At 50.0% G+C, this 15,030-nt stretch overlaps 1 protein-coding gene across 6 annotated transcripts in view; it reads left to right on the top strand.

The window, feature by feature from the left end:
• Positions 1-7,257: 7,257 nt before the first annotated feature.
• Zbtb39 (zinc finger and BTB domain containing 39) overlaps positions 7,258-15,030 on the top strand; it is a 37,624-nt gene continuing 29,851 nt past the window's right edge. Inside the window, exons 1-3 of one of the 6 annotated variants that reach the window (XR_013106439.1) lie at positions 7,258-7,420; positions 9,213-12,298; positions 13,522-13,765. Coding sequence is in view for 4 of the 6 variants with exons in the window: in XM_076920530.1 (XP_076776645.1) it covers positions 9,257-11,395 (2,139 nt within the window). In the remaining 2 variants the exon portion in view is untranslated. The other 5 variants (XM_076920533.1, XR_013106438.1, XM_076920530.1 and 2 more) reach the window with 5 other exon arrangements.

Here is a 15,030-nt window from a genome sequence, read left to right on the forward strand (position 1 = left end):
GTGACTGATGCAATTGAGTGGTTGACGAATGACTTTTCCATAAATATATATTTGCAAAAAAAGATGATACAAGGCCTGTAAAGTGGTTCAGCAGGTAAAGGGGCTTGCCACACAGGCCTGATGACCTGAGTTCGATCCCTGTATCCACCACAGAAGGAGAGAGTGTTCTCTGGCCTCCACATGTATGCCATTGCACGAGCCTCTTTTCTTACAAATACACTACACACATGCACACTCACACTCGCACACACGCACACACATATGCACACAAATGTAAACAAACCCCTACATATGACATTTAAGTAGACACACCTACATTTTGGATACATAATAGTTGTTCTCCTAAAGCCCTAAGTAATTCTTCATACAATTAACAACTAATTTGGTGATAAAAAGAACTGGTATACACCAGTGTGGTGATGCACACCTGTAATCCCAGCACTTAGACACCAGGGTGGTGGTACTCAGACAGACAGACACCAATGTGGTGCCACAAACCTGTAATCCTAACAGACAGACAGACACCAGGGTGGTAGACACCTGTAATCTTAGCACTCAGACACCAGTTTGACACACACTGTGACCCTCAGGAAATAGAGGCAGGAGGATCTTGAGTTTTGAAGTCAGTCTTGGCCACAAAGTGAAATTCTGTTTTGAGAAAACAAAAACAACCAACCCTCAGATCTGGATAGTTACTCACAACCAAGAACCTTCCTAGGCCAGTTCAGATAAAGGGAAAGCAGACTTTCTGAAAGGCTTGCCTGTGTACCTAGGCAGGGCCTGGAAAAATTAGCAACTCCCTCATTCCCAATTAGGGGACTATTTTCTCTCAATGATAGCGTGGGTTCTAACAGATCCTGGGGAAGATGGCAACCATTGTCACCGGCTGCTTCCTCTGGGTTACATCTGATTATTGGTGTCTTCAATCAGAACAGCTGTGATCTCCTGCACGAGGTCCTCCTGAGGCTGGCTTATTAATGTTCCCACGTGTAGGACAGGAAGGCTAAGGAATCCCTGTCCTCCCGAAGGATGTGAGGTAGTAAACTATGAGATGGGACCCTTTGAAGCTCATTTTAGTGTAGCTGCCTGAAAGCTCCATGGGACAAGGCTTTCATGAGTTTTACCCATGTTGGGATGGTGTGGGGGGCTTTTCCACAACATAGATACCCATATAACCTGCTCCTGGTTGCAACTTCAAACTCCAAACTAAAATATTCGCCAAGCTGAGCTTGGACACAGGTGTGTCTTTGCTCTGCTGTTACCGTCTCTGTCTGCGACCAATAAAAATAGAGCCCGCCTCTCAAAACCCCACAACACCCACACATAGATTTTACCCGCCTCTCAAACCCCCACAACACCCACACATAGATTTTGTAGTATGGCAGGGTTATGGACAAGCAGATACAGCTTGATCCAGTTGGGGTGGAGGCAAGATGGGGAGGTTACGACAGGGGCCAAAAGAGAGGCAAGTTCCTCAGTATTAACTGGCTGCCGTAGCCATGAAAGGGCAAAGCATTTCTCTCAGATTCTTCCTCTGCAGTGTACCAATTACCTCCCAACGCTGGCATAGCAGAGCCCAGAATATGGCTGACATGCCATGGGCGTGCCTGTCTTTTATCAATCCGATATGCTAATGATCCCATACCACTGGGCTGTCCCCAAGCTCCTAGTCCTAGCCAGGTCCGGGAGAAATACAAAGGTGACACTCAGCCTTCCGAGGCAGCGCCATGATGGGACTTTGTAGCAGGTGCTGTTTCCTGCAGTTCTTCTCAGTTTTCCTCAGGGAAAGTTCTAATTTCCAACTGGGTCCCCCTTTGACTGACAGCTACACAGAGTGTAAAGGAGAGAAAGCTGCCCATTCGTAGCCAGGTCACATGACCACACTTGGTGGTGACGAGGACTACAGGGGAGAATGAGATGTTGGCAACATTTCCCTCACCCCCAAGGAAAGGGGGAAGGATCTAGACAGGAAGCTGTTGGGAGGGTCCTTAAGGATTGTGCTGGATGCTGGTGGCTGCTCTTCCATGCTTCCGGGAGTGTGTGTGTGTGGGGGGGGGTTGGGGGGGGATGGGAAAAGACTCAGTTATCTTTGAGGGGCTGGCTGCTTGGAGTCTGATTATGCTCCAACAAGGGCAGCACAGATTGCGATTTGTATATTTTTTTGAGGCGTGGGCACAAGGGTCGGAAGATGAACTTTGGAGGAACGGGTGTGGGATGCACTGTATGAAATTCCCAAATAATTCATAAAAATATTATGCTGGAAAAAAAGAAAAGTGACCTCAGGATTCTAGAGCCGTTCCCCACAAGTCATCTCTCTGGCCTTTCAGAAGGAGCTGTCTGCAGGGTATTTGAGACACTCTTGGCAGGGTCTGGGCAAATTTCTTAGGGCTGAGAAAGCCCCAAGAGTTGGTTCTGCTCAAATCTGGAGTCCAGCATGTATGCTGAATTGCCTATGTGACAACTGTCTGCCAAGTAGACCATAAATGCAGAGAGGTTGCTCTCTGGTGGGGCTAACAAATATTACAGTGCCACAGATCTCAGAGGAAAACCAGGCTCTCTCTCTCTCTCTCTCTCTCTCTCTCTCTCTCTCTCTCTCTGTCTCTCTCTCCTCTCCCCTCTCTCTCTGTCTCTCTCCTATCCTTCCTTCCCTTCTTCCCTACCTCCCTCTTCCCTTTCTTTCCCACCCCTCCCCCACCATGTAATCCAGTCCAGGCTGATTCAGAATTCACTATGTAGCCCAAGCTGGTCTCAATTCCCCAAATCCTCCTGCCTTCAAAACTCTGGGTTAACGGGTGTTTAGCACCACACCCATCTTCTCAAATTCCTATTTACAGTACTTAGAGCAGTGAGAGCTCCCCGCACTGAACGCCCAGCCTGTTCTTCCTCATTTAGCCGTGTGCATCATTGTGACTGTATTTACTTTAACATCTCTAGATAGCAAACAGTTCACACCTTCCAGGAGGTTTGTTAGCTGATCAAGTTGACTGGCTCTGTGCTCCAAAGGCAGCTGGTGAGAGAGGTTAAACAGTGTAGCTGTCTTCAGACACACCAGAAGAGGGCACTGGATCCCATCACAGATGGTTGTGAGCCACCATGTGGCTGCTGGGAATTGAACTCAGGACCTCTGGAAGATTAGCCAGTACTCTTAACCTCTGAGCCATCTCTCCAGCCCTTAGATTTTTTTTTTTAAACCTACTTTATAATAAGGATTTTTAGATGGTCTGACGTCCCTTCTAGCTGCCGTCCGAAGGTGGGGGAGAAAAGGTTGTAAACAGGACAAGGAGATGTGGACCTGCTCAGAAGTTCTTTGAGGCGATTCTAGTCTCCATCTGTCAGGAAACCAGCAGTGCAGTTCAGTAGTGTCAGATAGTAAATATGAATCAGCAGGGGTGGCAGGATCCAGGAGACACAGCCAGGTCTCCACCAAATTGCTGAGTCAGTCCAGGACTGGCCAGGACACCAGGAACAATTCTCCGCCGTGCTTCTCTCAACAAAGTGAAGATCAGCGAAGCGTTGTAAGGCTAAGCTATGCAAGACTCCGTCACTGTCCGTTTTACACTCTCTCCAAACATCACATGTCCTCCCACAGTCTTGCCTCAGCAAAACACCACATGAGTCTGTATCACGTGACACAACCAGAAACTTCCACTTCAGGGGGCTGCCTTGCCCAGCTATGGGAGCTTGTCCTGCCATTGGAACATAGTACCAACCTGAAAATCACTCTTCCATTGCAGAGCAAAGTGAAAGTAAACCATAAGAACAGGTTCCATGGCTGTCGTGTGGCCTTTTGTGGGAGACAGACGACTGTTCATTCCAGGTAAGTCACCAATGAGAGACCAAAGAAATAATTCCATTTCAAGTCTAGCCTGGTGAAGCAATGTTGTTTAATTAGGCTTGTAGCCTACAGGAGCAGGAGTGAGGGGTTATTTATAAAGTATGGGTAACTTACAGGGGCTACATCACCGAAGAAAATAATCTCAGCAACCATTAAGTACTTGTACACCCTCAGGGAGGTGGGTGTGCTCCACCCTAGCAGCCATTAACTTCCTGTGCTGCCTGAGAGAAAGGAACTTCAATGGAGAAAATGCCTCCATCAGACCAGGTTGTGGGCAAGCCTGTGGGATATTTTCTTGTTGAAGATGGTGCCACCCCTGGGCAGGAGGTCCTGAAGTAGGAGAAGCAAGCCAGTAAGCAGCATTCCTCCATGGCCTCTGCTTCAGGCCTTTCTGCCTCCAGGTTCCTGCCTTGGCTTCCCTTCAAGACAGAGCATAAACTGTGAGCCAGACAAACCCTGTCCTCTACGAGTTGCTTTGGTCACGGTGTTTTAACACAGCAATCTATACCCTAACAAAGACACTGCCTATATATCCTGGAAAGGGGTGGGACCTCATGAGAGCCCCTCCCTCCCCATGACAGCAATTAATGGGTCCAGTTTTAATGTAGATATAGTCAGTCACAGCTACAGAATAACTCAAGAAGACAAACACCTTGTCACGCTCTGAGGACGGCGAGCTACAGCAGTCTCTTTCCCTGATCCTTGTATACTTCCTGCCCCACCTGTGTCATATCTTGTTAACCCTGAGCTTCAGGAGGAGAAAAGGCCAAACCCACGACTGTCCAGTTGAAGCTGTATTTTGGGTGCACCCAGGACAGGCCAGCTGGCTACCAGTCGCCTAAGTTGGGATTTAAGGGAGGAGCCCCTGACAGCCTTTCAAAAGCTCGCTTATAAGAGAGGGAAGGTGTTCACAGGGGCAAGAGGGTTGGTTGTTAGAATGAAAGAAACAAAAAATGGGTATCATGTGCTTGAGATTGCACGCAAGTTACACAAGCCTAAGGAACAGGAACTGACTCTTACTGGTAAATAGAAACCTTATTTTTGCAAGGGCTTAACACAAGACAAACAGGAACTTCCTTTTGACTATCTTAAGTGCACACAGAACTCTTAACCTCAAGGTGCATTTTTCCTGTTTTGGTCTCAGATTCCTTGAGGCCTAGTGGGGGTACTTTAGACATTTCACTCCCGACGGAGCACTTAGTAACCAACCACTTCCTCTCAGCACTTACCAGGTAGGTATGAGTCTGCAGGTAACCACTGCTCACCACCGAAAGCAGCTCCCTTGACCACGGAAGACCACAAGGATAAAATAGAATTGTAAACACAAATGTTTAACAGGCAGTTTCAGAAAACGGAGTGGCAGTGTCTGTGGGATCAGGAGTTTGGGTGTAAGAAAGTCAGGGTCAAAAGGCACCAAAAGGGAACAAGGGAGTGAACCCAACGCAGGAGTAGGTTGCACATACACCTGGCACGTCCCGCCAGGCAATATGTGCTAATCTGTCAAGGATTCCATCAGGTGTGGCTGTGTCAGAGAGACAGTTCATGCTGTTGTAAAGTCAAAACTAGAGGCTGAACTCATCTGGCCCAGAGAGGAAAAGTCCTGATACAAGCACTTCAAAGACAGAATATTTTCTGATTATCATAGCTTCATGTGCTGGGCCTTTAAGGCCCCTACCTGAATGCTATACTGCAGAGTTTGCCTTCCTCTGAGTTAAAGGTCAGACCTGAGAGATATCTCCTGTCACTCTTCATCCTCTTTTAACTGTCCAATTCCTTTTACGTTTTAGGAACCCAGGAAGGGATATAAACACAGAAAAAATTTTGAGACAGGCTTTTATGTAGCCTAGGCTACTTTCAAACTTGCTATGTAGCTGAGGGTAACCTTGACCTTCTGATACTTTTGTGTGGACCGACAACATAGTCATTCTGTGGTACAGCTGAAAGTAAGGATTTTTTTTGCTTGTTTGTTTGCTTTTGTCTTAAAAGATTTACTTACATAACACATTTATTACGTGTACAGCATTCTGCCTGAACGTACACCTGCAGGCCAGAAGAGGGCACCAGATCTCATTATCGATGATTGTGAGCCACCATGTGGTGGCTGGAAATTAAACTCAGGACCTCTGGAAGAGCGCCCAGGGATCTTAATGGCTGAGCCAGCTCCCTTGCCCCCAAAGGGAAGGTTTTAATGGCAGATATGAAAGAGAGAGAACAGGTAGAAAGAAGTAGACTGAACATAGCCAGCTGGCTGGACCTGGCCACGAGAAGCAGGCCTGTGCTGGAGTTGTGCCCGGCTGCCCACTCTCTCCAGGCAGGGGAGACAGAACGGGAAGGCGGTGCTTCTTCCCTGTGGAGGAGCCAGCCTAGGCTGTCTAGGCTGTATAAGGATGAAGGCAGGAGAATTTTGGTTTTATGGCTATGCCTAGTCTTGAGCAGGATCATTTGAGCAGGATCATTTGATGAGAGGAGTCAGAAGGCGGGAGGAGGTCAGCGGTCAAATTCTAGACAGGGGACAGACCAGTTTAGAAACTGACCTGGGTTGCCATGGTCCAGGGAATCCTGTGACTCCATCTGGCCATGTACGAGGAAGGAGTGCCAGTTTTGGACCATCAGAAGAGCTTTCCAGGGGTCTAACCTGAAATACTCCATGCATTAATTGTCGACCCCTTGTTGAGAGCTTTCAGTGCTGCTTCTAGGAATCTGACATTTGTCACTGGGCTCAGACAAGGAAGCAGGCTCAGATAAGAAACAGTGACCATGGGGCTTTGTTTACTACTTTGCTTAATTATTACCTTGTGTGATCTTTCTGCTGATTACTTTGCTTGATTACTGTCTTGTGTGATCTCCTTGTTTACTACTTCGCTTGATTACTTTGTCTTTGATCTAAGAACTGACTTTTTTTCTTCTTATGTACCTAGAATGATAAAAAAGCAGACTGGGAAAAAAAATAAAGCCTCAGCACTGGCTGGAGTCATGTTACAGTTTTGTCTAATTGGTTTTTGTTTTTGTTTTTGTTTTTTCTTTTTCAACCTTTACTTCCTCCTTTGAGATCCTGTTGACTGACTGAGCTGGCTTGGTCAGGCCCCCCATCCACACAGTCACATACCTGCACCCACACGCAGGTGTTAGAAGGCGCCTATATGTCTGAGCAAGGAAAGGTGACCAGCAAAAGTCAAAACAGGGGCTCTGGCAAAACCACAGATCCCTGCCTTCAGAAAGCTCGCGGGAGTTGTAAATTAACCGAACAAGGGCACAAATTTTTGCGAGGCTGCTGGCAGACTGGCTTGGACCTTCTCTTCACTCCCCAGGCTCCAGGCTCCGCCCGGCCATCGGGGGGCGCTGCCTCCTCCGGGACGGCGGGGGGCGCTGCGAGCCGGGCGGCGGGGGGCGCTGCCTCCTCCGGGACGGCGGGGGGCGCTGCGGGCCGGGCAGCGGGGGCGGCCCGGGCCGGCGCGGCGAGCGGCTCGGCGGATGGAGAGTCTGGCCGCGGCCGGCGTCGCCGCCTCCTCGTCGGGCCGGGCACGGCGGGCCGGGGCCTTTGTGTGAGGCGGCGGCGGCGATGGTGCTCGGGCCCCGCGGAGCCGGGTAAGCGCGGTCGGGTCCAGCCGGACTCCCGCTCGGCCTTTCTGTCGCCCTGGCTGGGCGCGCCCCGCCGGTGTCCCCGGCCGGCCCTGCCGCGGCTCCCCGGCCTCCGCTTGGCCGGCTCCCGCGGCGCCGGGCCTGGGTCGCACGGGGGCAGCCCGCGCTGTCTGCGGCGACCGAGGTGCGCCCTCCCGGCGGTGCTGCGCCCCAGCCCGGTGCTGCCCCTGCCCTGGCGGATCGCGGGGAGACCGCGGCGCCGGCACACCGTTGGTTGGGGCGCACTCCTTGCAAGTTGCAGATCCACAGTGTGCCCGGAGCCTCCCACGGTGGATGAGTGACCGCCAGGGCCCGGGAGACGCGTGGCTGGTACCCAACAATACTCAGACGAGTGCTGGGCCCCGGGAAAAGTTGGGAATTGTTGGTGGAACCCGGTGCGATGGAGAAAGGGGCTGTGCTGCTCAGGGCGAGTTGTGCGACGCACACACATGTGACTAGCTGTTCCTCAGAGGTGTGCAAGACCCGAAAGGGGAGAAAAGTGATGTTAAAAACGCTTGAAGGAATCTTCCCCTTGCTTAAGCATCCAGTTGCTACTATACGGTTGGTAAAGACAGATGCAGAGTACCTAAGTAATGTTACATACCACAGTTGTGTTCGCTTTGCTTTCTTCTTTGGTTATGAGTTTAGCTTCATCCACAGAATAAAGTAACGCTGCGAAACCAGCATCCGGAATGGGCCTGGGAAGGACCAGAGAATAGGCATGTAGCCCATGAAGGGCGAGGTGGGGATTCAAGAGTTTGAGATTTTGAACGGGTGGCCGTTATCTGTCAGTCTAGCATTTGGGAGATGGAGGCTCATGGTGAGATCAAGACCATCCTTAGTAACAGAGCATTTTCCAGAGTTAGCCTGGGCTACATAAGATCTCAAAAAGAAAAAAAAAAGAGAGAGGTTTGTTGATAGGCCTGAAAGCACAGATATGGCAGACAAGTAAGGTGCAGCCGTTACGTCTTCCTCAGCAGCTAGTGGAGCGTTGATAAAAGTGTGTTTGTGGCATTGTGAGGAGAGAGAGTAGACTTGATGACAGAAAAAAAAAAAAAAAAAAAAAAAGTTAGGAAGAAGTAAAGAAACCTTAGCCTGTTGTTTTGGTAGCACGGAGGGTTGTACTTCCACGCGGTTGGAAGACTCCTAGCTAGACACATACTGCTCACTCCCCTCTTTTTAAAATGTACAGTTTCGCTTTATACCCCAGGCTATCCTAGAACTAATATTCCTGCCCCAGCCTTCCAAGCGCTACACTTATGGGTATATGCTTTTGTACCTGGCCTCCTTGTGTGTGTGTGTGTGTGTTTTTTTAAGGATTTATTTGTGTTTTGTTTTGTGTGGATGAGTGTTTGCCCCCATGCGTGTAAGTGTACCGTGTGTGTCTGTTGCTTGAAGAAATCAGAAGAGGGTGTCGGATCCCCTGGAACTAGAGTTATAGCCATGCGGGTGCTGGGGATGGGACCTGGGTCCTCTGCATGAACAGCAGATGCTCTTAGTTGCTGAGCTGTCTTTCCAATCCTCAGACTTTCAAGATCAAGCTAATTGATTTTTTTTTTTTTTCTCATCTCTTTTGGGTTTTGTCATGATGATTCTGTAGTTGGGTCTGTGCATGGTGAAGATCATACCCTCCTTGCTATTTTTGGCTCTGGTTTTCCTTGTCCACTTGTTCAGCTAGGACACACTTGAGAATGGCTGTCTTTTTCTCCTGCACAGAGCCGCTTTTTAGGGATGCTTTGCTCTCTTGTCTTGCCCACAGATTGACCTTGCTGACACGGAGGCGACTTCCTAGGAGCTGCTAAGATGGGCATGAGGATCAAACTGCAAAGCAGCAACCACCCCAACAACCTGCTGAAGGAACTGAACAAGTGCCGGCTGTCAGAGACCATGTGCGATGTCACCATCGTGGTGGGGAGCCGCTCCTTCCCCGCCCACAAAGCCGTGCTGGCCTGCGCAGCTGGCTACTTCCAGAACCTCTTCTTGAATACCGGGCTAGACGCTGCGCGGACCTACGTGGTGGACTTCATCACTCCTGCCAACTTTGAGAAGATCCTGAGCTTTGTATATACATCAGAGCTTTTCACAGACCTGATCAACGTTGGGGTCATCTATGAGGTCGCCGAGCGTCTGGGAATGGAGGATCTGCTCCGAGCCTGCCATTCCACTTTCCCTGACCTAGAGAGCACTGCCATAGCTAAGTCTTTGACCAGCACCAGTGACAGCCAGTGTGTCTCTCTGAGCTGTCCTTCAGTAGATCCCACTCACCCCCTTGGAGAGCTCCGGAGGAGTGGGGAACACTTTGGTCCCGATCGAAACTATGTGTTGCCTACTGATGCAGGAGGAAGCTACAAAGAGGAAGAGCGGAGTGTTGCGGGTGACACTAATCATGCCTTGCCCCTGCCACAGCTGCCACTGCCACCAAAGTCAGAAGACCACGACGCCCCCGTTCCCTTCACGTCTGTTCCTAGTATGGTGACCCCACCACCAGTCCTAGGCACGGTGAGCACAGGCATCCAGACCAGCACGAGTTCTTGCCAGCCATACAAAGTTCAAAGCAATGGAGACTTCAGTAAAAGCAACTTCTTCGCCTCTGATAATGCCGTAGACATTACAACCCAGACCAATTCCTGTCTGAGCAATAGTGACCACTCCAGAGATCCAGGCTTTGGACAGATGGATGAGCTCCAGTTGGAGGACCTGGGGGACGATGATCTGCAGTTTGACGACCCGGCTGAAGATATCGGGACCACGGAGGAGGTGATTGAGTTGAGTGACGACAGCGAGGACGACCTGGCTTTCGGTGACAGTGACAACCGGGAGAATAAAGCCATGCCCTGCCAGGTGTGCAAGAAGGTTCTAGAGCCGAACATTCAGCTGATACGGCAGCACGCGCGGGACCACGTAGACTTGCTCACGGGCAACTGCAAGGTCTGTGAGACCCATTTTCAGGACCGAAACTCCCGCGTGACCCATGTCCTGTCTCACATCGGCATTTTCCTGTTTTCCTGTGATATGTGTGAGACAAAGTTCTTCACCCAGTGGCAACTGACCCTGCACCGGCAGGATGGGATATTTGAGAACAACGTGATTGTCCATCCTAATGAACCCCTGTCTGGGAAACTGGGTCTCTTTCCAGGGGCAGCCTCCCCAGAGCTGAAATGTGCTGTCTGTGGGAAAGCGTTGGCCAAAGATTTCCATGTGGTCCGCGGCCACATCCTCGAGCATGTGAACTTGAAGGGCCAGTCCTGCAGTGTCTGTGATCAGCGTCACCTCAACCTATGCAGCCTCATGTGGCACACGCTCTCCCATCTGGGCGTTTCAGTCTTCTCCTGTTCAGTCTGTGCGAGTAGCTTTGTGGACTGGCACCTTCTAGAGAAGCACGTGGCCGTGCACCAGAGCCTAGAGGATGTCCTGTTCCGCTGCCACTTGTGCAACCAGAGCTTCAGGTCGGAGGCAGCCTGCCGCTACCACGTCAGCCAGCACAAGTGCAGCAGTGGCCTTGACACACGGCCCGGTTTGGGGCTACCACACCTAGCCCTCCAGAAGCGGAAGCTGCCCGCTGAGGAGTTTCTGAGTGAGGAGCTGGCTCTGCAGGGCCAACCTGGGAATAGTAAGTACAGCTGCAAGGTCTGTGGCAAAAGGTTTGCTCACACGAGTGAGTTCAACTACCACCGGCGGATCCACACGGGTGAGAAACCTTACCAGTGCAAGGTTTGTCACAAATTTTTCCGAGGTCGCTCGACCATCAAGTGCCACCTCAAGACGCACTCAGGGGCACTTATGTACCGCTGCACAGTCTGTGGCCACTACAGTTCCACCCTCAACCTCATGAGTAAACACGTCGGTGTGCACAAAGGCAGCCTTCCACCCGACTTCACCATCGAGCAGACCTTCATGTACATTATACATTCCAAAGAGGCTGAAAAGAACCCGGACAGCTGACTGGGCCCCAGCAGAGCCAGAGGGAGCTCCCAGGTGGCAGCCAGGATAGTGATCTTCTAAAGGCTGTTGGTCCTTCCCCAGCTGACTCTGCAGCTTGCCTTGTCTGTGTGTGGAGAGACGAGATAGCACATAAGCTGTTACTGTGTTTGAGAGGCAACAGCCTGTTACATTTACCTCTGTACCTATTGTTGCCCACAAAGGGCTGTGTCTTGATGATTTTGAGGCTGGCTTTTAGGATCTAGTCAAGTGGCCGTGTTAACTAGGTCCCCTTTGCCAGTTTCTCTAGTTTTAGTTTACTGATAGGTTTTTATGCTGCTCAGAGTCCGACCAACAGCCTCACTCGATGGGGTTTTCACTGTGGCTGTGACCGCCAGTCTTCGGCAGGACGACAGCTATGAGAAGGTTTGGGGAATGTGGTCATTCAGAAGGGACTAGCGGCAAGGCAGTTCATCTCGGGTTCCCATGCCCTCCTTAGCAGGGGCAAGGTGTCAGGAGCGGAGGGCACTCCTTGCTCCACAGCTCGGATCTCCTGATTGGACGGTGAAAGTCTCTTGGCAGCTAGATCCAAACCGGGGACCACGCTTTCTGTTTAGGTTGGAAAGCTTTGGGTATCCCATGGTGCCACCAGACGGAGCAGCCTGGATGAGTGGAAGAAGGGTTCTTCCTTTCTCCTCATTTCCAAAGAATCGCGGTTTTGTAGAGTGAGAACCCTGGATGTCAAACCTTCTGTCAAGAGCAGAGAGGACAGAGAGCCACACCAGTGTAGTTGTCTGCCATCTGGCTACCTCCTTAACCTTGTGTCTCCTGGGCACGGAGGAGATGTCTCAGCAGCAGTCTTGCCTTAATTTACACCGAGTCTCCCACTCAGGACGGTTTGACCTGCAGTGTAGCTGAGAAGACCGTGTGAGTTTGTGGTGGATCATGAGCCCTTATGGATGAAAGGAACCTGAGTAACTGGGGGCGTCTAGCAGGGTGTGCATTCTGACTACCCCAGTTGGGTAGCTTGTTTACTTCGTGGTAACAGTGTGGGAGTTTGGCAGTTCACCTGCTGGAATTATCCTGATCTGTCATTGCATCACCCCCAGGGGGCGCCCTTGGATAGTAGCTGGCTTAGGCCTTCCATGCGGCTGTTTGGTTTCATTCTTAGTCTATGAAGGGGTCTTGCCCAAAAAAGGCTGGAGAGGACCCTTGATCTTGCATACTTATAAGACGGCACTTCAGTAGCTCATACTACCTCACCCTGCTCAGGTGAGCTCTAAAGAGTCCCTAATTTTGGGCCCAGCCACCGACACTGCCCCTGTGGGACTCAGCAGCGCTCTGGGCTGTTTCATAAGCAAGTGGTTTTAATTAACTTACAAAGCCTTTCTAGACATTAATATTTATTTTATTATTATTTTTTTGTTCGGTTTGCTATACGTACTACCCAGCATCTCTTCAATAAGTGACTTTAGGAAAATTAGTTTCTCTCAAGCAAGGAGCCACATTCCAACAGATGCCTGTGGAGAGGAGAACAGGGGTGTAACTAGCAGCACAGTTTCTCCAAGTATAGTCTCTAGCAGAACAAACTCAGATCAGTCACAGGAAGAAGGTTTTTGCACAATTTTTTATCCTTCCGACGTGGGGAGCCTCCTATCCATAGGTATATTAAGACACAGAGGCAAACCAAAGCAGTTGGGCCGACTGACTGCCTCCTTCCCTAGCTGTGAATCAGTATCCAGGACCTTCCTGGGAGGCCAGATGATGCAGCTCGAACAGTTAAGGACACCCCTCACCATCTAAACGTGGTGTTTCCACTGGGAAGTCAGTCGTTGCTGTAGCTATTAGTGTCTGACTTAGAATTTACACTGGCGATGTGTGACACAGCACAGTTACAGATCTCTGAGCTTTCTAAGCTCTCCCTCCCTAGACTGCTGCAGAGGAGTGAGTGTTGATTGGTTAACTAGAGACCGGTCTCTGAGAGCGGAGAAACCCTTTTTCTTAGCGTATGGCATTGTGGATGCTGGGTGGTCTGTGTACTTAACCTGAAACTGTGAAGTTTTCCCTTTTTGCCATAAACCAAAAAACAGATCTTTGAAGTTTTGCCCTTGAAACACTAAAACACAAACTGTATCTTCTGATCCCTTCAGGTTGACTGATCAGGGAGATCCAGTTGGTCCCAGTCAGACGTGTAGCAACGGGACCGGTAGCTCATGAGGCTGATTGACCAGACCATACCTCTCCAGGTAGCCCCATGTTCGCTGTCTCCATCTGTGTGAAGTTGTACTTGCTTTCCCTGCAGCTAGTTCCTCCTACTCCAACACGGGTGGTAGTGAAGGATGCTCCAGGACACCTGGTGGGAGGTGTTAACTTTATTTTGCATTTTTAATTTAACACCCATTTGAGTTCATCCCCAGCCCCCACCCCTGGATTTCCATCCAGCACTATCCCCTGCTGTGTCTCCACTGTAGAGTTCTCTTTGACCTTTGTCCCATCTTTGCCTGAGTCCTCCCCCTGTTGCCGCCCCCAACCCCAACTTTTGTTTTGTTCAGAACCCTCATTCAGCAACTCTTAGGAGTGTCTAGTTGGCTATTTGAAGAACATTAAGCCAGAGTTTGGGGACTTCCCTAGCTTGTGTCCTAAGGGGAAATTGTAGTGTTGGTGCAGCACACTGCATTGACAGCGTGTGCTGCTTATGGCTAGAGGGTAAGATGTGTCTGAGCATGCTGGTGTCCCCTGACAGCTCCGTGATGCCACGGAGCCCCACTGAATGAACCCCAGTACTTGGTTCAAAATTTTAAGATTCTGTGGTGTCCCCACAGTCCATGGCTAGTTGGGAAGAAAAGAGGTGTTGGTGGGGTCAGGTGACCTAAGAACAAGACATAGGTGAGAATTATTTTTGACTTTATTGTGACCCATCCCCAGCCCCTGTTTACAGGACAAACCTGTAAATCTGAGAACTTTTTGCCCAGGCAGGACTTTGCTACTGATTATCTTCCTCTCTGGCTTCCTGCTGTGCTCTCCACCAGACCCTAGACTACTCAACTCTGAAAGCGAATTTAAATCCCTTTATAGATGGACACTGAATTTGTTGGCATAGGAGCAGGCCCTATGAAGTGGTGGTCTCTGTCTGGGAGTGTGTACACGTCCCAGTCACACAGGTGTGTCAGAAAGCGGGTGCACAGTATCCATCTCAGTGTGGTGGTATGTCATGATCAATGTCAAAAAGAAGATGGCCCCCGGGACAGCGATCCTGACATTTTCCCCCTTCTGGTCCCCACCCACCCCACCTGGAGTAGCTCAAGTCTCTTCTGAAGCAGAGAAACATTGCTGTCTAACTCCTTCCATTAAATTAAGAAGTACTGACCTCCTAATATTTAACTGTTTACTATCTGCTGTAAAGTTTTGTATATTTTGTAACCCTTTTCCTCCCAAACAGTAGACATCAAAAATCGTACATCTGATTCTTTTATATTCCATTGTTCAGCACAAAGTGTGGTTTTTATTTAGAATAAAAAAGAGACAGACAGAGAAAAAAAGAAAAAAGAAATTTGAAGTGAGTTCCTTCTTCATGTCCGTACACATTTGCTCAGACATCTGCCCCCACCCCACCCTCCCAGCCTCAGGAGCTCACATCAGCCCAGCAGATGCCAGGACTC

The sequence above is a fragment of the Arvicanthis niloticus genome, chromosome 22, assembly GCF_011762505.2.
Source record: "Arvicanthis niloticus isolate mArvNil1 chromosome 22, mArvNil1.pat.X, whole genome shotgun sequence".
NCBI lineage: Eukaryota > Metazoa > Chordata > Mammalia > Rodentia > Muridae > Arvicanthis > Arvicanthis niloticus.